The 21,946-nt window shown below is 44.7% G+C and overlaps 1 protein-coding gene across 4 annotated transcripts; it reads left to right on the forward strand.

Moving 5' to 3' along the window:
- The first annotated feature begins 2,798 nt into the window (after nt 1-2,798).
- Cldn12 (claudin 12) lies at nt 2,799-13,852 on the forward strand. 4 transcript variants are annotated; one of them, XR_007231817.3, is made up of 5 exons: nt 4,731-4,844; nt 6,333-6,383; nt 9,216-12,585; nt 12,670-12,916; nt 13,619-13,852. XR_007231817.3 is itself a non-coding variant. In XM_087902325.1 (4 exons), the coding sequence occupies exon 4, from the start codon at nt 9,238-9,240 to the stop codon at nt 9,970-9,972; it is 735 nt and encodes a 244-aa protein (XP_087758451.1). In that variant the 5' UTR covers nt 2,799-3,074; nt 4,297-4,371; nt 6,333-6,383; nt 9,216-9,237; the 3' UTR covers nt 9,973-12,646. The 4 variants fall into 4 exon arrangements, 3 of the variants coding, with proteins under 3 accessions (XP_087758451.1, XP_087758453.1, XP_048289594.2); XM_087902325.1 differs by lacking the exons at nt 4,731-4,844; nt 12,670-12,916; nt 13,619-13,852 and adding exons at nt 2,799-3,074; nt 4,297-4,371 and having other exon boundaries at nt 9,216-12,646; XM_087902327.1 differs by lacking the exons at nt 4,731-4,844; nt 12,670-12,916; nt 13,619-13,852 and adding exons at nt 2,799-3,074; nt 4,325-4,371 and having other exon boundaries at nt 9,216-12,646.
- Nucleotides 13,853-21,946: the final 8,094 nt, after the last annotated feature.

Raw genomic sequence — 21,946 nt, forward strand, 5'->3', positions numbered from 1 at the left:
CTTTTCGAATTTGAGGCAACCACGTGAGTTCCAGGTCAACTAAGGCCCCAAATGATACTATCTCAAGAAAGTTAGTAAGTGGAAAGACATCTCATGCTCTGAGTCTCAGATAGTCTGCTTTACAACATTTTATAACTTGGGATTAAACCCAGTCAGGTGGTAGTTGGCATCAAATGTTGGCAGTTAAGACAATATAGTTTTTACTGTAAAATCAATGAGAAGTAAAGCAGGTCTTTGTTTTTCCTTAAAGGGGTATCTTGATTTTATTTCTGATTTCTGATTATTTTTTGTCTTCTGATTAGAACTTGGCAAGTAGAGGGAACATAGCTACCAGGAGTTTCATTTTTATCTTTGCATGGGTGTTGTTAACTGGTTGAAGGAGAATAGAAAGCACAAGATAGAAATGAAATGAACATTGGAAATTCTCCGTGGATAACTTAGGAGAAACGGGTAGGGTGATTGTCTCTGTTGGCTATGATCAGTATGAAAAGGACAGCGGTGATTTTTGGCCACTATCCATGCCATACTCACCCACACATTTGGGGGAAATTATAGGTTTCAAATGTTTTCACCATGTGACAGTTTATTAATTAATAGTTACCAGATACTTGGACAACTGTAGCGGAAGTTATCCTCTTTGTACATACATATCATTAAAGTGTCTACAATAGAAATGAAGTCTTTGGAGTGCCCAGATACAAGCCATGTGAAACATAGCTACTGTCTGAATCATGACCTTTGAAATACTTGGAATTTGAAGAACAGGATATGCGGTTTATATTGTAACTAATTTTGAAGCAATATATGATAAAATATTTTCCCATCTGTTTTTTAAACTCTGAGTGTGTTCAAAGTTGAAAGCAAAGGACAAAAGCTTCCTTTGTTCATGACCTCATATTCCAGTGTGTTTTTCTGAAATTGCCAGTGTTTTCTAACCAATGCCTTTGTTTTTTTTATTGGTTATCAAACATTATTTTGGTATTATTTATATATAAAAAGACTTTAAAAGACTGTAATATAACTTTATTATATTAAATAAGAAAACATAATTATTCTGCTAAAATATACCTTTATTTCTATTTGTATATGGTTTGTCACAAATTACAGGATATGGAGCCTGTTTTAAATCAAGGACAGATGTTGAGTAAAAGCTTCTGACTGGAAGGATCTGAAACATGATTAAATAGAATAGCCAGAGCCCCAGTCAGCTGCGTTGTGGGTGTGTTTGGGGGAGGAATAAGGGAACTACATAATAATTGAACCTCAGATTCAAAAACAAATCTTTCCCAGAAGTGGTGCCATTTTCATCAGGAACAATAGAAAAAATTGTATGATGAATACAGATAGATTTTCCTATAAAACGTCGACCACAACAGCTAATTTATTTCAAAGAACCATTCATGTTATAATTCTAAATTTGTAATATATTCCTTCAAAAGTTTAAGACATAAGTTTCTCTTAAAAACTGGGGTAGGAGGGAATGGTGGTGGTTGTCAAGGTTACACTACCAAGGTTTAAAAACCAGAAAACATTGTGTCACGTCTAGACAAGCTCCTCTGTACCACACCCTGTCCCTGTCCGTGAGTGGTGACTTGATTGGGTATTGAAGACGTACTGCAGGTGTGGGCAGCAGCTCTGTAACCCCAACTGCTGGGCAGCAAGGCCAGCCCGGGCACCCCACAATCCTGACTGGAAAATGTATGAGTGCAATTTTGCTTTGTTTTTTAAGACTGGGGATGTGGTTCAGTGGCAGAGTGCTCAGCGCTGTCAGCCCACTAACGGGTGGGGTAACAAGGCACATTTCCTCCAGCTCTGGTTGGAGGCAGGATGGTTTCTGACCTTGGGTAGACTTGTTCAGGGTCTGTGCATTATGGTACTGATCAGGAAAGGACAGCAGTGGACAGATAAGACATCCCCCTCTTTGACCAGCAGTTCAATTATTACTGTAGCAACACAACATGGAAACTATTAATAGCTAAGTCCTTGTGTGTCAGATACTGTTGTACCTTTCTACATATTCCTTATCAGGATTAGATGAATTTAATTCTCATGAGTTTCTGGTGTAGACACCCTTTTCTACAAATGGAGACCATCAGGCCCCATGGGTCTCTGTCCAAGGTCGCACCAGGGCAGAGCAGACCAGAAATGGATGAGATCTTCTAAAGTAGTGTCAAATAGGATCCTTTCCCTGAGAAATTGCAATTGAGAAGTTACAGAACATTTAAATGACTAATGCAAGAAACGTTCCCATCCTTGCTTAGAGTCTAAATTATGTCCTGACCCAGAGGCTCTTTGCAATTGACAGCTGCTGGGAAAGAGATCAGTTTTCTCCCGATGTCATCAACCACAGGAGTAGTTGGCTAACACAAAGCAAGACACCATGTGTTTTGTGTGCTTTTCGTCATGATCTGGTTTGGCCTCTTTTATTGAGATTTTTATTTTGTTTTGATTCTTGTGGGTTTTGGTTTTGAGAAATAAAATGAAATTGGGTAGGTCGGGAGGTGGGGAGGATCTGGGAAGAGTTGGGGAAGAGGAAAAATATAATCGGAATGTATGAAAAATATAATTTAAAAAGTTTCCAACATTAACCACAGTTTTTGTTTCTCCACCGGTGCATGTTTATATGGTGCAGTGGAATCCTTTGGAAGTTGTAGGCATCCCTAAACCAGGCCACAACGGTGCAAGCGAAAGCAAGGGAGGCGGGACCGGAAGGAGGGGTGGTCGTGGGATATGGTCTGCGGCCCGTGGCCTGGTGGATGCTGGGAACTGTAGTTCCGTGCCGCAAGGTCTTCCTGAGCAGGGCCCGGGAAGAGCCTGACTGGCTCCCTGAAGCCTCTGGGGCGGCTTCGCCCGGACGCACTTCCGCGACCGGGGAGGGAGGCGCGGTAAGAGGCTGCTCCGAGTGGGCGAGCGGGGTGCTCCGGGCCGTGAGAACCCGGTAGGTGTGGTCAGGGACGCTTCCGTTTCGGAGTCTTCTGCAAGTAGTTGAGGGTGTCGTGTGGAACGGCGAAGTGGCGGCGAGTCGGCATTTTAAACGCTGCCCACATGTGCGGCTGGGGAAGCTGGCTGAGGAGGTATGTGGTCGAGCGCTAAAACATTTTCATCCCTTCCGAGGAGCCTGGAAATGCGGGGCCGCGCTGCGGGGGGGCGGGGAGCGGGGGTGGAGGCGCGAGCTGCGGTTGCTATTTTTGCGGCAGCGGCTGACGCGCCCGGTTGTGTAACGCTGACCCGCGGCGGTCCCCACGCACCGCGAGCGCGTGTGGCGAGCTCGCCCCATTGGCTGCGCGCAGCCGCCCCTTTCCCTGCTCGGCCGCTCGGGGGCTCCTGAGGACGCGGCTCCACCGTGGGAGGGGAGGGACAGTCCCCGCAGCGCACCCCTGCCACCCTAGGTGGTCTCCAGGGGTCCCATTGGTGCCATTGATTGTCAAGTGAGCCCTCCTGATTGTGAAGCAGTCACGCTTACGTGCATGGTGTCAGTTCAAGAATCATAGACGAGAGTGGGGAACCTTGACCGAAGTCAGCACCCGGCCACATCCTGCATAATTACTGGAATGCGACCAGTGATAAACGCCTCGACCCAGGAAGCTCCGGGGCGTTTATGAGTTTTCACTCAGCCTACCTGTTTGAGCTAAGTAGTATTTAAAGAGGAAGTCACTCCTCTTTAGAGATAGGGAAACTTCCTGAAATGGCAGGTTGAGCCAAGGGTACGGCAGAAACTAAAAAGAACACTCTGGTCGCAAATTTCACGATGAACAATGCAGATCAGTTTCGTCTGGTTTTATTGTGAGCCCCGTTTTTAAAACACTTTAAAAATAATGTATTTCTTTCAGTGCCAAGACAGTTGTATAGTGTCTTCATCGTTCTCATTATTTCATGATAGCTGTAGACCTAATATTGAAAAAAAAAGAAAAGCCATTAAATTTTTTCCATAGATTTCTAACCCAGTAAAGTCCTAATTACCCTGAACTTTCAAACCACAAAACGAGTGTTATTTTTCTTTTGGGACTCATGTCTAACAGTGAATATAAGAATCGATCACCTGTGTTGTTTTTGTTGTTTTTTTGCTTTGTAGTGGTGCTGGTGATTGACCTAGGGCTTTCTACATGGTGGGCAAGCATCCTAGCACTGAGCTATGTCCTCAACCTTAAACTCTCCTTTTGAAAAACGTATTGCTTGCCTTTTCTGATGTAGCATCTTATTAAGTCTAGATAATTGCTATTTTTTCCTGCTTCTCTGTGAATTAAAATAGTTTCTAGAGAAATGCTGTGGTGATTTGGAGCCTTTCCTGTTCCGTAGGCCCACATTATCTCTGCTTTGTGTGCAGCTGTGCACCTGTTTCATCTGATTCCGGAGGAGCAGGTACACTAACGGGTAAGCATGTCCTTTGGTTATATAACGTCTGCTTTCTGCTGTCTCAGCCGGGAGCAGTGATTTTCTTCAACAAAATAGCAGTATAGAACCTTTGTGGTACAGTGGTAGATGGTTCCAGTTTCCAAGAAAACCCAAATTATAGATAGAACGGATGGCCATTGTTAACATCAAGAATTAATTTAGTGACTATGAGGCATACATTCTTTTGAAGTAATTCCTTGGAATTGCCCCTGAAAAAACTATCATGGATTCGTGGATTCCCAAAGCTCTTAGCCACTGTTTTGCATCAGCCTTCTTTGAACTCTCTTCAAAGCAAGAGAAAACATCCTTTTGAAAATATTTTTATTCCAGGTGATATCATTGATAACATTTGTGTACCAGATGTTCTTCTCTGAGACAGATGTAGGGTGGCAGTTTTGGAACAGAATATTTGATTTGGTCAGTAACCACTCCAAAACTGTCGTCATTGCTAGGTGAATGTTTTTGTTTTTCATTTTACAAAATTAGAGAGAGTTTTAGCAACTAAGGAGCAGGAAACAAGCACTCAATCTAGAAACAGCCTCAGTGCTTCGGGGAACAGGGTGTGGTGACTTGTCCCGAACGAAGTGAGCGGAACTCACACTAAACCAAAGCTGTCATTTTCTCTGTGTACCAGCTAGATTCGTTTGGACAGCTATGTATTTACTCCTTCAGTCAGCGAGTAATAGAGTTCCTCCCGTGTGCCTGTAGGAAGCACCAGGGACAAAGCAAGCATCTCTGGCCTGAAGGTCAGTCTGTTGGAAAGAGCAGTATGTAAACCAGGAGTGGCAGGCATTCTCACTGCTGCGCTGCCGAAGAGAAACTCAGAGTGCTGCTCACATGATGCAGCCGCGGATGCAGCAGCCAGGGATTCGTTCAGAACGTGAGAGGGTTAGGTTGGTTCCCCGCAAGATGACTGACATCTGGTCAACAAAGGATAGGCAGGGACTACGAAAGGCCTTAGAGCTTTGGGAAGCTGGCCTAGCAGTTCAGAACACTTGCTGCTCTTGCAGAGGACCTGGTTTGGTTCCCAGCACCCACGTGACAGCTCACAACCGGCTGTAACTCCAGGTGCACCCTCTTGTGGCCTTCGCAGATACTGTTTGCGTGTGGGGCATACATGCAAACAAAACATCCATACACAGCAAATGAAAATAAATCTTTTAAAAAGTGTGGAAGGTTAGCATGTGGTCAGCCTTCTAACTAAATTCAAAAGTGGGAAATTTGGTAAGGTGAACGGAAAGAGTGATTGCATAGACCGTGAGGCGTGTAAGGTGAGAATTGCCCGTGAGAGGCTGGGTACTGGGGTGAAAGCTGACGGTGTAAATGTGGGAAGGTTTGACTCAGTCTTCATTGTTCAGGAAATGGGAAGCTACTGAGAGGAAAGAAATAAAAAATACTCTGGATGTAGAGCTCATTGACAAAGCACAAGAGTGGAAACCTTTTCCTCTCTCTCACGTGAAAAGCAGTAATCTGGGAGACAGCAGTAGTTTTCAGCTTTAAAACGAAATATATCCTTTTCCCATCGCCTGTAAAATGTTATCTGAAAGTGGAGTGAGACCTCAGACTGTAGATACGTAGAGTTAATGACGGGACAATAAGTGAAATGACCAAAGAAAGCTGTAGGATGCTAGACATTAACTTCAGCACTGGGGTTGAGCCTGAAGATTTGAGATTGCTCATGTTCTGCTTCTGAAACACATTTTATGGTGTCTTTGTTGACTCCGTTTAAAACTTTCAGTCCTTGCTGTATCACCATGGCTGGCTCAGAGAAGGGATGCAGAACCCCCACTGACTTGAAGCAGGGTGTGGTTAAATACACTAGGACCGCAGTGAATGTTGGTCTGCCCGTCTTCATTAGTGTTGTTTGTAGGCTAAGGGTTACAGGAGAGGATTACTAACTGCTTGTACTGATCCTGTTCCTTGTTGCCTTTGGGTTGCAGAAATCGGTGGCACAGGACACTGTTTGGAGCGATACTGATTACTTTGAAATTGTAAGTATTTGTTCCCATTTCTGGAAGCAAGAACGGAACTGTGACTGAGTGAAGAGTTTGAGAGGAGTAGCCGAAGGAGTCTCGGAGCTTTAGGAGAAATAGGAACAACCTCCTCCATATTGCTCAGTCTTTTTCTAACCCAGGGCAATAGCTTTTTAATAAATGGTTTACTGGCTTATGTTGCTTAATATATAACAATGTTCATGTAATACATAGCAATTATGTAGTTGATTAACTGCCGGTATTTTGAGTTTGTATGGAGCAGCATATTTTATTAGCACACTGGACCAGTGACCTTGGTGTCTTCCATATGTGTCACATGTGACAAAAAATATTTGTTGAACAAGTGACTTCTTAGTCACAGCCATTTCTTTGTCTAGCCCACATCTGTGAACTACTTTATATGGTCTTGGTATCAGGCCCACTCTGCATTCATATAACCCTAGAATGAATTGTATGCCTGGCGCTATACATATACTGATCGTATATGGGGGAAACTGGTCAAAGGACTCCTGGAACCGAATTCTGGAGCTGGCAGCAGTAAGCATTCCTAATGCAAGCTTTCTCAAACCGGCACCAAAGTGTTCATTCTTTGTTGCTAAAATTAAGCAAGAGAGGATGATTTTTTTTTTTTGACTTGCATGAAAACTAAACTGTAATCTGTCATTTTATTCTAAAAATGTCCTGGGACAGTTGTAGCTTCTGACACCCACCAACAGAAGGCAGCACAGGTAGTAGCTAGTAACTCTGGGAAACTTAGAACTGCCCTCTTTAAGTTAAGGCCATCCATGGCCAAACTCGATTTTCATATTATACACTTAATAATGTGCTACTATTTGAATACACAGGCATAGAATTTATGCTAATAAAACTATTCCTAATTTATATGACAGTATAGCTTACACATGTAGCATAGTTTTCTAAAGAACATTGTACCTGCTTTGCCGAGACATGTGCTAACCTAGTTTCTTAGCATTTTGTCTTGGTTATCTTTCTGATCCTGACTTCTGGGAATGTTCTTGTGCCATCTCAGTAGAGAATATTTGCTTTTGGAAAAGATAATGGATTCTGTGAGCACCGTGATAATGTATCAGAGATAAAGCTACTCTCAACTTCGCCCTTTCACCTTGCTTTAAACAACAACAAAAGGAAATGGAGCCCTGAGAGTTGTCTGCTCTGTGGCCTCCTTGCAAAATATATTTGAGTAGTGCTTTGAGATACATTGCAAACTCTCAAAAAAAATTAAATCTGAGTCAGATACTGGTTTATATAGTTAGCGTACACAAGAAAAGAATACAACTTTCTACTTTGAGAAGCGAGAAGAGCCTTGCTGATGGTTCTATTATAATAGCATCAGCATCCACAGCTGTCCTACGTCAGAATCTCCATTGATCGTCCACAAACATTAATATCTCTATAACCACCATGTGCTAGAGATTTCCCTGAAAAGCACTTGGATCAAATTGAGTCAGCTAGAAGGTAGATAAGCAGAAACCCAGGACTTTGTTCTCCTGTTCTGCTTGCCTGATTTTTCTGGAGATGAGATCATTCCACTTGTAATAATTTCCCGATGTGCCAGAATTATAGCAGTGAGATGCGCTTGCCTTTTCCTCATTGAGCATTCGTTAAGCATTCGTTCAGCACAGGTTGCTTACGGGCACTCCGGTGTGCCGAGTCCTGAGCACGGTCACAAAGGCAGTCGCTGAGCAGCTTCACAGAACACGTCCCAGTTTTCTAAGCATTTGATGTTACACAAACACATTGGGTCGCTGGGGGAACCTGTGAGGAAGACACTGCTTTCGTACCCATTTTGCGGATGCAGACTAAAGGCACAAGGAATGTCCTTCCGTCTTGTTTGGCCCAGAGTCAGCTCTTAACAGCCTGCTGTTCTGCCCTGCTTTCTCCGTGCCTTTGCCTTTGCAGACCAGACCTCTTACTCGCTGTGTTTGCTGGGGCGCTCGTGCTCAGGCTGTAGTGCTTGTAGCCGGCTGTTCGTTGTTGAGTGGTCTAGCTCTAGCTGTAATTTGAATTATTTGTGCTTAACGTCTGCTTTTTCATTGTACACCTAATATGCAGATTGGCCCATGTATGTATGCCAAATGAGTATTAACAACGAAGAAAATTTTAGGTGTGATGTTACTCAAGTTAATTTTGAAAGAAAAATGGTTATGGCCAAAACTTTTAGTTGTTGTGTGGCACAGTGATGACAAAGTGTATGTGTGTGCGCCTGACCTGGGACACATATACTGGTGTGCATTCCTGTTGCAGAGGGAGGAGACGGAGGTTCATCTTCCTTCCTTCCTTCCTTCCTTCCTTCCTTCCTTCCTTCCTTCCCTCCTTCCTTCCTTCCTGCATTCCTTCCTTCCTGCATTCCTTCCTTCCTTCCTTCGTGCATTCCTTCCTTCCTGCATTCCTTCCTTCCTTCCTTCCTCCGTGCATTCCTTCCGTCATTCCTTCCTTCCTGCATTCCTTCCTTCCTTCCTTCCTTTGTGCATTCCTTCCTTCCTTCTTTCCTTCGTGCATTCCTTCCATCATTCCTTCCTTCCTGCATTCCTTCCTTCCTTCCTTCCTTTGTGCATTCCTTCCGTCCTTCCTTCCTTTCATCCTCCCTCCCTCCTTCCTTCATCCCTTCCTCTCTTTCTTTCCAGAGGAGTGGGGTGGGGTCTGGTTTAGGACTCAGCATAGAGACCAGGCTAGGATCAGAGGCAGGAGCCAGCAAGCTCTGCAGACGTGGCCTCTGCACAGCCATTCCGTCGCCGATGCTGCCGGGCGGTGGCACCTGTAGCTGTGCTGTCTCCTGCTCTGCCTGATTTGCCCTCTCTGTCACCCTAGTTTGGCCGTACTGTTCACTGCCATGGGCTGCCGAGATGTGCATGCGGCCACAGTGCTCTCCTTCCTGTGTGGCATTGCCTCTGTGGCAGGCCTCTTCGCGGGGACTCTGCTTCCCAACTGGAGGAAACTGCGGCTCATCACCTTCAACAGAAACGAGAAGAACCTGACGGTTTACACCGGCCTGTGGGTGAAGTGTGTCCGGTACGATGGAAGCAGTGACTGCCTGATGTACGACCGCACCTGGTACCTGTCTGTGGACCAGCTGGACCTGCGTGTCCTCCAGTTTGCCCTGCCTCTCAGCATCCTGATCGCAATGGGTGCCTTGCTACTCTGTCTGATTGGAATGTGTAACACGGCCTTCAAGTCCTCGGTGCCTAACATCAAACTGGCCAAGTGTCTGGTCAATAGTGCGGGCTGCCACCTGGTGTCTGGACTCCTGTTTTTCCTGGCCGGCACTGTCAGCCTCTCCCCATCCATCTGGGCCATCTTCTATAACACTCATCTCAACAGGAAGTTTGAGCCAGTCTTTGCCTTTGACTATGCGGTGTTTGTCACTATCGCTAGCTCAGGGGGTCTGTTTATGACCGCTCTTCTTCTGTTCATTTGGTACTGCGCATGCAAATCTCTGTCCTCGCCTTTCTGGCAGCCGCTGTACTCTCATCCTGCCAGTATGCACACTTACTCACAGCCCTACTCATCGCGCTCCCGCCTCTCCGCCATAGAAATCGACATTCCAGTAGTTTCCCATAGCACTTAACAGACATAGAGTTAGCCGTCAGAAGTCCGTGTCGTACGGTAGCCTCACGGTCCCTTGCGTAAAGAGCCTTTTTGGACCTGTATATTTTTTCCTTTGTTCTTGACTAGTCAGTGGAGCCAAATTTATATATCTTGGTAGAGTGAAATGCTGCTAGATTTTATGAGGTATATATTACGTTCTTCTAAATGTGAAGCATTCCTTCTATCTCGCGTCTAATCCTAGAAGGGTATTTAGCCTCCCTGTTGATGTCTGATGGCAGCTGAGGCGATGAAACAGCACAGAGAGGACAGGGCTGTTGTGCTCGATCCTGGCGGTATTTCAGATCCTGTTTGTCTCTGGCGGCCTAAACAGAAAAGAGCAGTTAAGTACAAGGAATTTCAGTCAGGAGAGGATTGCAGTTCGTCTCCGGGACTCTGCCAGCTCGAGGGTATAATTTTGTTCTCTCCTGGGACTAATTGAACAGGCACCAGTACACTGAAGATTACTATCTTCTACCTCATGTCAGTGCAAAGTGATAGCATTTTAAATGATGTTAGAGTAAGGCTAACATTTAAATATGGCTAACATTTAACTTCTTTTTTCGTTTTCAGACAGACTCTTGCTGTGTACTCCTGGCTGGCCTAGAACTCCCTCTCTAGACCAGGCTGCCCCCAAACTTTTCACCGTTCTCCCGTCTGCCTCCTGAGCAATGATTGCAGGCGTGCCCAACCACACCTAGTGCTCCAGAATTTTTAGTTAGAGGTTTCATTGTTGGAGTTGAAATGTGCCAAGTGACAGGAAAGATAAAATCCTTTCCAGATATCCATCAGTCAGGTAGTCCTCATGCCCTGTACAAGCTTAGTGGCTAAGACAAGTGAACAAAAGCTTGTTGAAGCCAAATGGTTGCCTTTTAGACCTCCATGGCAGGGCACGGGAGCCTGTTCTTAGTGACAGTGTAAGAGAGTCACGTGGTGGCTGCTGTGGGTAATGAGTGATGTGTGTGGTGACAGCTGGCCTGCTCAGCTCCCGCCCCTCCCTCACAGCTGACCTTTAGCCTGTAGTCCGCCTCACGCTGAGTAGTGCTCCAGGGGACACACAAAGGAGGATGTAGCTACATCTGTGTAGAAATTCTGACCTAATACAGAACAAACTGATAACAGACAACCAGCCAAAAGGCTGCTTTTCCTGGCAGCTGGTGACTTCTCAAGCATTGGTCCAGGAAAATATTTCAGCTGAGCCGTGTCTTCCTGGCACAGACAGCCTATGGCACACCAGCAGCAATGTCCTGGACACAGAGATTGACCTAAGTTACATCTCCCCTCGTAGCTTCCGAGCTGTGCTAACAGTTTCAGATAAGGAGAACGGGAAGGCGGTGGAGAGATTAAACTGTACCCTTTCTACCTCGGAGATTAAGATGATGCATTAGAGAGAGACAGGTTTTAAAAATGTCTCCTGATGTGATATCAAGCGAAAGAAAGCATGTTGATACTAAAGTAACACTTTGACATTAAGAGTTGTTGGGTCTTAACTCTTAGTGGTTTGAGCTGCTCAATTGATATAATTTCAGTGTACTAGCACTATGTTTGCAAGGATTGTGGTATATTATAGTTACAGATTTTTATAAGCGGCTGATTTTGTGATAAACAGTTCATGATGCCTCTTTTGCAAATCTGAGTATTTCTATAGAGATGTGTAGTAGTTTTCCCTAAGTCCAACACTACTTCATGTAGGCAATTAAAGCCAATTGTATAATTTTTAAATGCTGTCATTACAAAGCATGTACATCTATGGTTTTTTAAATTATCACTTTGAATCTTTATCACCTCTGGTTCTTCTTATTCATAGATATAGCTAAGTATTGATCATTCCAAGACAATGGCAGCTGGATTTTGAGATTAGTATTAGTTTTTCTCCTTTGTTAGTTAGTCTTAGTTTTTCTCTCACTAAACTGTTGTTCAAAAGGGCCAAGAATTCCACCATCCCTTGGTTGTAGTATAAAGAGTTAAAAGTAGGGCCAGGCATGGTGGCTTTTGACATTAATTCCAGTACTCAGGAGGCAGAGACAGGTGCATCTCCCTGGACATCCTGGTCTCCATACCAAGTTCCAAGCCGGTCTGAGGTATACAGTGAGACACTGTCTCAAAAAAAATTTAAAAAGAGAAAAAGAAAACAAACGGACTCACTCAGCAGTGAGAATAGGAGAGTTTGCGGCTCCCAGGGTTGTACTGCAAATGCTAAGCTTTCTTAGGAGAGTCTATGGCATCATTATCTATAGCCTCCGGTTAGTATTTATTACGAATTCACTCAGGAAGAGAAACAGCTATTTCTGTATTGTCGTTTTGGTATTGCAGGTTTGACATAAATAGCTATTTTGTGACGCCATCAAAGGAAAGCATGCACTCACAGTCCTTGGGAGCCTCCTGAGCACTCCTGGGCCATGTGAGATGGGGTGGATAACTTCTTCTGTTGTTTAAAAGCTGTTCATTTTAAAGGCATTCTAAGGGGCCAGCTTGGTCCACAACCTCAAATGTGAGATGGAATACCAGGCTTGTGTTGTCCAGCTTCAGAAAAGAATCAGTTCACTCTGCTTGTGTATGTGCCCTATGATGGATAGTGTGCGCTGTGAACCACAAGGTACAAACCTCCTTGGGTGTGGTGTGCTCCCTCGTGTTTATTAAAAGATGTATTTTTACAAGTTTGTCTCTGTTCTTTTCTCAGCTTTAAGGTAAAACAGTTTGAGAAATGCTTTTCAAGTATATGCCAGTGCAATGAAGGCACTCCTAAAGGACTGGACTAGGATCTAGAAGCAGGGAGTCGCTGCGACGCAAGGAGCCGTTGACGGAGCTCGTCCTCCAGGCTCTGGGCTGTTCGCCAGTCTGCAGAAATGCTGGAGAAAGATGACAGCCGAGTCCTCTTCAGCAGTGAACTTCTGTGTTTAGGATGATCAGGAATCCCAAGTATTTAGGTAGGGGCATCTTTCCCCATCCAAAAGGGAAAGGTTACAGGAAAGTAAAGTCTATGATGAGCTTTTGGTTTGAAATTACAGCCATCTGGAACCATTCCAGACATGAACTCCCCACTGAAACCCATGGTTTATTGTGGACTCTTAGGTGGAAGAACTATATGTTACACCAGAAATCAGAATCAGCTTCAAGTTGAGCATCCCAGCTAATGATACCTGAAGCGTACTAATCCAGAGTCTGCACTCAGTTCCGCAGACTCGCCGAAGGTGATCAAGTGCTAGAGAGTCATTTTATGCTAACCAGATCACAAGAGTCTGGGTTTTACCAGAAGTAAGAATACACATCATCACACCCGTTATCAGGATGTGCGTAGGGTCTCTTGAAAAAGCTATCAGTGTTGAGGCAAGAAAAATGCAGAAAGAACCCAGCACACCTGCTGTGAGCGCCCTGATGGTGCATTCAGTTGCATAGCAGCCAAGCCCAGGAGCTCCCACTCGGCAAATCTGAAACCCTGAGCTTCGCAGTGAATAATAGGAGTTTGTGGCCCACTGAGTAGAGTCAGCCATATGATCACACTGATAGAAATGACAAGAAGTCACTTCTTACAGTTAAAAAAAAGGTATAAAAAATCATTGATAAGATAGGACACCAGTATCTTTTAAGTGGGTTTCTCTTCCCCAATGCTTTTATTTCTGTGTCTATAGAGAATGTCCTGCCTGTTATCACTTACATGCCTGGAGCCTTCAGAAGCCAAAAGAAGACATCAGATCTCCTGAAACAGGAGTTACTCACAAGTGGAGCTGCCACGTGAATGTTGGGGATCCAACAAGGGTCCTCTGGAAAAAAATCAGTATTCTTAACTGCCGAACCACCAGCCCAGCCCCTGCCATATGCTTTTTCTTGCCTGTATTTCTAGAAAATAAAGCTGTGGAGTGGAATGGCCAAAAGGCTGCCCCGAGAGCTGGCAGCCCTCCTCTGGGGTAAGCAGGTGCCTGGAAGGCTCACCTTGTCCTTTGTCACCTCTGACTACACAAACTCACAGAGACCTGCCTACTTCTGCCCCCTGGGTGTTGGGATTAAGGGATGCCACCACACCAGGCTCTGGCTACTTTAAGAGCTCAAAGGTAAGGAATGGGATGCTGGTGCCAGGTAGTGGTCCCCAAAAACCGACATCCATACACAGGAATGACAAGTTGGTGGCTTGAAATTGGTCACGGTGGGAGCATTTGTGCCTCTGGAATTACCAAGTGCTGCAAGTCAGTGCCCTTTCCTCTGATTACTGCACATTTACCAGCGTACTCCTGCCCAGAAGAGATTAAATTGCTGAGTTTCCGATGGGTTAATAAGGAAATTAGGAATCATAGCCAGTGCTGGGAGTTGTAAAGCTTTGTTGATTGATGAAGGAATCACCTGAAAAGCCCCTTAACTGGTGTTCGGCTCTCCACCAGTACTCTGGCCCCTCACCTACCTAGGACGTCCCGTACACCAAACAGAATGATGTAATAAAATTTAGGTGGTCTGCTACTGGGCAGCCATCCCCTCGCATCCACGTTTGTGGCCAGCTATGCTGTGCCGCCACAGGGGCAGGAAGCAATTCCTTTTTTGGGGGAGAAGGATTTTCGAGACAGGGTTTCCCTATAGTTTTTGGTGCCTGTCCTGGAACTAACTCTTGTAGACCAGACTGGCCTCAAACTCCCAAAGATCCACCTGCTTCTGCCTCCCGAGTGCTGGGACTAAAGGCGTGTGTCACCACTGCCCTGTGCAATTCCTATTTTTAAAATGCATAACTTTATCTAGCCACCTGTATCTGCAGTCACTCATTTGAAAGTACCACGGCTATTTTCTCAGCTGGAAGACGAAAATAGTTTATTCTAGAACTCCTTAGCAGTTGAGTTGACTAGCTTTCTTATGATAGAAAGTCATTAGCAGTTGAGTTTACTAGCTTTCTTACCATAAAAGAGCTAAGGCGGTGGAGAAGGAAGCGGAGACATCCTGACTTTAGTACACGACATTTAGTCTCATTACTTTCCTAACACTAAATCAGAGGGTTTCACACTCCCAGAGAGGACACAGAGCACCCTTGGTAGGAGAGGATGAGATTAGTGGAAGAACCACAGTGCCAATGGTGTTAGCTAGGTAAAATAGGCTTGGACAAAGAACAGAAGAAATCATTCCTGACACCTTGTGGTAAGGGAGAATTATCTATAGCTCAGCTCAAAGGAAATCTGCACCCAAAAACGAATGATGGATGCAAATTCCACTTATTCAAAGAGTTAAACACAGGTAAGTATTAAAATAAATTTACATGACAAAGAACAAAGTTGTCCTGCCCTTGGTTTTTGGGGGGGGTTTGGTTATTTGATTTTGAAGTGTTTTATTTTTGTTTGTTTTGTTTTTTGGTAAAAGCCCCACCATCACCAGTTACGTGTTATGAGTCTGGCAGCCTGTGTTTCTATGTTGAAATGCTTTTTTTCGTTTTGACAGATGCCTCTGCAGTCTATTTTAGAAACAAAGGCACCCAGACTGCCAAAGAAATTAACAGTGAATGGCACAAGCATGAATAAAGCCAATGCCAAATAGAAGCGCGACTACCCACGTCCCCAGCTCTGCTGGCGCTCTTTGGGGGCTTTGTGACATGAGGGCAGGACCAGCTTCCTGAGCATTGTGGAATCACAGTTGAAGGACTTTTCAGTTGTTTCTACCTTCTAGCTGTTGTGAATATAGCAGCAACAAATAGTACCAAGCAGGTATCTCTGAAGAACACTTGAATGTTCACCACCTTAGCCATCAGGGAAATGCAAACCAAAACTACTTTGAGATTTCATCCTACGCCTATCAGAATGCCTAGGATCAATTTTAAAAAAGTGACAGCTCATACTGGCGAGGATGTAGAGTGACAGGAACATTCATCCATTGCTGGTACGACTTCAGACTTGTACAACCACTATAGAAGTCAATATGGCAGTTCATCTGAAGATGGAAGTCAGTCTACCTTAAGATCCAGCTATACCACTCTTGTACATATACACAAAAGATGCTTCCTCCTACCTCAGAGACACTTGCTCAACCATGTTCATTGCTGCTCTATTCAAAATGGCCAGATATTGGAAACAACCTAGATGTCCCTAAACGGATGAATAAAGACAATGTAACTTTACACAATGAAGTTTTTATTCAGCTGTTGCTGCATGCCTTTAATCCCAGTACTCAGGAGGCAGAGACAGGTGGATCAATTGAATTCGAGACCAGCCTGATCTCTAGAGTGAGTACCAGGACAGCCAGGGCTATGGAGAAACCCTGTCTTGAGAAACCAAACAACAAATGAAATCATGAAAGTCACAGGTAAATGGATGGAATTATGTAAAAAAAAAAAAAATCTGAGTGAGGTAACCCAGGTCCAGAAAAACAAATATGGTATTTGCTTATATGTGAATATTAGCTACATTAGTGATAACCAAGCTACAGAACACAGGTTAAGTATAGAGTGAGGGACTGGGTGGGGAGGGGAGGGTGGAGCAGATAGAACTCTCAGAGAAAAGGAAAGAGATAGTTTGGATGGATGGGGAAGGGCAGACTGGAACAGGAGGGTCAGATGAAAAGGGGGAGGGAGAGAAGGATGAGGGAGGGAATGCAGAGAGAGCTAAAATTTAAGGGCCATGTGAGGGGTAGTATGGAAACTTAATTAAGTAGAGATTTCCTAAAATACATACATATGAGGGTGATCTAAGTGAAGTCACCAAATACTGAGGAGACAGAGTCATCTCTTGTCACCAAATGAATCTTCCAATACCAGGATTGAGTTACATCTAATTAAGTTGTTGGTCAAAGGGGTCCCATGGGAACCCTGCCAACAACCAACACTGTTGTCAAGACTATAGGTTGCTCTCCACAAACTGCAAGGCCCCATTTCTGAAGACAGCACCTACATAATTCACTGAACACGGTTGTTGTGCCAAGCCATTGCCTACATAGAACCTCTGTGTTCTAGCGTCTTTGGTACAGGTGCTCTGCAGCCTATCAAAGGAGAAACCTAGACAACAACCCAGCCACAAACCCTTTGATCTACAATGCTGTCCTGTCTGCAAGATATCCTGGGGGCACAAAGTTTGTGGGAGAAATCAACTAACATCTGATTTGATTTAAGGCCCACTCCATGAGACGGAATTCATACCTGATATTGCTTGGATGACCAAGAACTTGAGATTAGGGACCTAGGGTAAAACCAAATACTGTTTTAAAAAGAAAAGAAGTAGCAATGAAATGACTCCTAATAAACAGTACCTTGTTCAGCCATCACCGAAGAAGCTTCTTCAAACCCTCCTCTCAGGTCTCGGTGGGCCCTGCAAAATAGGCAGCCAGAGGGGCTGAGGACATCAAGGAAACAAGGCCTCTAATCCACATGATCAATGCACATTTGAACTCACAAAGACTGAGACAGCACACATGTAGCCTGCACAGGTCTGCACTAGATGGGGTTCTAGAGCTGGAAGAAGTGGACTCAGCCCCGTCCCTAATTCAGAAGTGATCTCTAGTTGATAACCAGTTGCAAGTGAAAATTTAACTTCGTTCAAGCAAGTTTCACATAGGCCGCATGCTTAACCACAAATGGCCAATAGGAAATGAACTCAATGCGTCTTTAGAGGTTCCTGCCTCATAATGTCAGGGTTCTTACTATTTTATCCTGTTATCTTTATTATATGTATTTTTTCCTTCTCTCTTTTTGCGCTTCAGGTCCTTTGTGTAAATGTTATGGCTTCCAGTTTCCTGTTTTTATGAGATTCCTGACTGTGAATGAGAAGGTCCCTTTCTTGTGGCTTTTCTTGGGTTCTTTATGTTTGTTTGCTTTGTTCAGTTCTGATGTGTTCGTCTTTGCTTCATCTTATTATATTATAATCCCATTTAAAAAAGAAAAAGGGGTGCTGGAGAGATGGCTCAGCGGTTAAGAGCCCTAGCTGCTCTTCCAGAGGTCCCGAGTTCAATTCCCAGCACCCACATGACGGTTCCAGGGGATCTGGCACCCTCACACAGACATGTATGCAGGTAAAACACATAAGATAAAAATAAATTATAAAAAAAAGGAAAAAGAGGTAATGACCTTGGGGGGCAAAGAAGGAGGCAGAGGGAGAGTGGAAATGGTGTACAGTACTCATATGTAAGATTACCAAAAAGTCTTTTAAAAATGTAATAAAAACCTGTACAGTCACACAGCCTGACCCTAAGAGGGAACCTTGTTGCAATATTCTGATTACTGCCCTAAAATATTTATCTCAGAAGAGCCCATGAATTTTCATTTTGACCAGGGATACACAAAGTATGTGGACTATTTATGTGAAGACATTCTGGGGAAAGCAACACACAAGCTTTGGAACCAGGGAGATTTGGGATTCTGTCCAAACTGCTTCTCATAAAGGCTGCTATCCCACAGAAACCATGCTCTCAGCCTCAGCCAGTACAATCTCAGCTACCTACTGGCGCAATTGTGAAGGTTAGGCATCACCGAGGTGCAGGAAAGACGTGCAGGAGAGCATGCTTTAATTATAATAATTACTCAGACAAGCAAGTCTGTGTAGTCAGCCCCCGCTGAGATCGGTGCTCGTCACAAAAATACATGTCTTTGGAAAAATAGATCTCTTTACAGGAAGCTGCGGCTTCCACCATCTTGCTATCGCCAGGATCCTCATAGCTCCTCATCAGCGTAGTGGAGACAAAGACAGGAAGCAGTCCCCTTTAGTTAGCTATTGCTTATAGTGTAGTCATATTTTAATGATCCTATTAGGCACACAAGTCAGTGGAAATAAAGTGAATAGAAAGATCATGAGATTCAAATGTGTGTTTGTCCTTTCTTGCAGCTATGATGGAGGATTTCCCCCCTGTTTCCATTATCAGAACTGCAGGTTCCTTCTCATTTCAAACCTGTCCCCAGATAATTGCAACCAAAGAACTATGCCTTGATTGCTCACCACTTTCAAAGGATGATATTGAGGCACCAACTTAGCAAATAGAAAGTGTCCTCTGGTTTCTACTGCTGCCATGTAACACCATGACCACAAGGTAAGTTGGGGAGGAAAGGGTTTATTTGGCTTACGCTTCTATGTCACAGTTCCTCATCAAAGAAAGTCAGGATGGGAACTCATGCAGGGTAGGAACCTGGAGGCAGAAACCGAAGCAGAGGCCATGAAGGAGTGCTACGCCTGGCTTGTTCCCTGTGGCTTGCTTAGCCTGCTTTCTCACAGAAGTCAAGTCCACCACCCCAACGATGGCATGACCCACAGTGGGCCCTCCCCATCAGTCACTAATTAAGAACATGATCTACAGGCTGCCTACAGCCCAGTCTTATAGAGGCGTTTTCTCAGCTGAGGGTCCCTCCTGTCTGATGACTCCAGCTTGTGTCAAGTTGACAAACTATCCAGCGCAGAAACCAAATCTTCAGTGTTACTGTGATCCGTTGTGCAGTCCCCTGCAGAAGAGAGCAGGGAGCTAATAGACCCCCAACATTTCATACAATTAGATCATGTGTCCCAAGCCAACTTAGGAGATTCTGCCTAAATAGCCTATTTTCATTATTTTGTGGCCGTTAATGTTATGTGGTCACCACGAATGCCAAATTAGCAAATCCTGAAACATTGCACTCAGGAGATGCCTGGGAACCTCTGGTTAAATTTTAATCAGTTGATCCGTTCAGACTGTTGTATGTGTGCTTCTGTTTAAATACCTTATGTGTGAGCAGTGTTGACTTACAAACACAGCTCACGGTCGGCAGCACTATGAGTCAATAAAAGAGCAAAGCTACATAATGCATTCATTTCCCCTTCATGCATACACACTCTTCTGCTTGTGAACACTGCGCAGCAATCCCAGATTATCCTGGGGCCAGGGCTCTTAGCAAAATCAACACACACACACACACACACACACACACACACACACACACTCCCTTATGTACCATACACACCCACGCAGCAACCCTCCACACATACTACACACACCTCCCTCACCCCCAACCCCTCACACACCACACACACAGACCACACAGCCACCCATCCTCTGCATACCAGAAACACATATCACACACATACCACACCATACCAAAGACACACATCCCCCCGACACCACCATACCACACATTCACACCACAAACTCACTCCACACACCACACACTCATATACACACCGCACAAAAGCATGGGAACACAGCACTAAGCATACAACAGAAAAGATGTTTGTGCTTAGTGTGAGAGCTGAGATAGAAAGCCAGAGCTTGCTTGTTGGTCCCCACTGGAATCAGGGGTTTGGCACCCACAGACATGTTTTCAACTCTGCAGATGTCTGATCTCAGAGCACAGTGCGCATTGACTTGGGTCATAAGCAGATTTTTGTGAGAAGGCTAATTCATAAATACGGGATCTGGGAGAGTAAAGGTCAGTGGGGGATGCAATTGAGAGGCAACAGTTCCAAGGCGTTGGATGAGAGCAGAAAATGAACTTAGTGTTATATAAGATGCATGTATGCTGGGCACGGCAGCACATCAACTTGTTCCTGTAACCCCAACACTTAGGAGCCCGATGCAGGAGGATTACTAGTTGAAGCCCAACTCAGGATACATGGGAGCACTCTGTGTCAAAAATAAATGCCCAAGCTGGGCGGTGGTAGTGCACGCCTTTAATCCCAGCACTTGGGAGCAGAGGCAGGCGGATCTCTGTGAGTTCGAGGCCAGCCTGGTCTACAAGAGCTAGTTCCAGGTCAGGCTCCAAAGCTACAGAGAAACCTTGTCTCGAAAAACTAACTAACTAACTAACTAACTAACTAACAAATAAATGCCCATCTATGCGACATTGGACCATATGTCTTTTATTTTGGAGAGGACAGAGCAGAGAACCTATGAAATGGGAAGAACTCTCTCATGCTAGCCTCTGTCCTGACTGCAGGGTGGCTTTGGGTTGGCACCTGAAACTCACTGTTGGTGTTGTTGGCCTTCTGTTCTGTAGGACCAGTAATAGTCATCTTCCTTCTCCCAGTGCAGTTCCCAGGGGGAGTCAACCAAGTCTGGCTTACCAAGCTGAGGCAGCCCGGCCATGCCGTGTCGAGGCTGGGTAAGGTATGGCAGAGGGTCTTTATGACATGACCGTGTACTCGGTAAGCACCGATTATGCAGCCCTATTTAATCTCTGTTTCTGTCCTGAAAGAAGTTCTTGTTGCCCAACTTTATAATTACTAAGCCTCGTGTGTACAAGAAACTCTCGTGTTTGGAACTCCTTCATCAGCAGCCGATTTCAGTATTTGCTTTAGTGATTGGTCTATTTATACTGAAACAAGTGATATCTAGTCAGTATGCATTTGTGCCTATTTATTTTAGATCGGCATAAAGGATGCATATGTACTCATTAGTGGTATGATATGGCTGACTCTGGATTTTGATAAGGTGCGTATCAGCTGGGGCCTGTGGCTGAGATATTCAGACTTGCCGGTGGGAGGACGACTCTGAATGAGTGCATTTACAAAGCACTCAGCTGGGAAGGCCCCTCAAGCCCCGGCTACGAGTCAGGTCGTTCTCATATGCTCTCCATTCAACTGTCCTAAGGTTCACTCACAGGGCGACTTTTCTAAGACTCCGCAGCGCTTTAAAAGCCACCAAACTAATGTTGTGTAACTCTACCCAGTTTTAGAGGAAATCTCTTTAGACGAAGACACTTTTTAAAATTTGAAGAAATGTGGTTTTTCAAAGTGCAGTGTGACACAGCCACACACTTCACATTTTACACCCGGCACTTCACACCCACCTTGTGTGGCTTAGATGCGTGCTGCGTGTGGAACAACCCTGACATCTAGTGGAAGACTTCAGTAATTACAAGGAATTTTCTTGCGCTGTTTTTCTCTACTAAATTCTTGTTAAGGGCCGTTTGTACAGGGTGAGGAGAAATCAGGGTGCACTAAACCTGGGGATGCTGCCAGTGCCGTTTCACCCTAAAGTTTCACCAGTTTATTCTGACACTGCTTAGGACAGTTACCTGCATGTGTCGACTATAGACTCATTTT

This window comes from Myodes glareolus, chromosome 27 (assembly GCF_982192425.1).
Source record: "Myodes glareolus chromosome 27, mMyoGla1.1, whole genome shotgun sequence".
Taxonomy (NCBI): Eukaryota; Metazoa; Chordata; class Mammalia; order Rodentia; family Cricetidae; genus Myodes; species Myodes glareolus.

What these genes read in the sequence shown, in the direction of transcription:
- Cldn12 (XM_048433637.3), top strand. Translation starts at nt 4,753, where the DNA reads ATGTTCTTCTCTGAGACAGATGTAGGGTGGCAGTTTTGGAACAGAATA. An exon ending in AAAACTGTCGTCATTGCTAG is followed by an intron (nt 4,845 to 6,332) that starts GTGAATGTTTTT and finishes TTTGGGTTGCAG; the next exon opens with AAATCGGTGGCACAGGACAC. An exon ending in ATACTGATTACTTTGAAATT is followed by an intron (nt 6,384 to 9,215) that starts GTAAGTATTTGT and finishes CTGTCACCCTAG; the next exon opens with TTTGGCCGTACTGTTCACTG.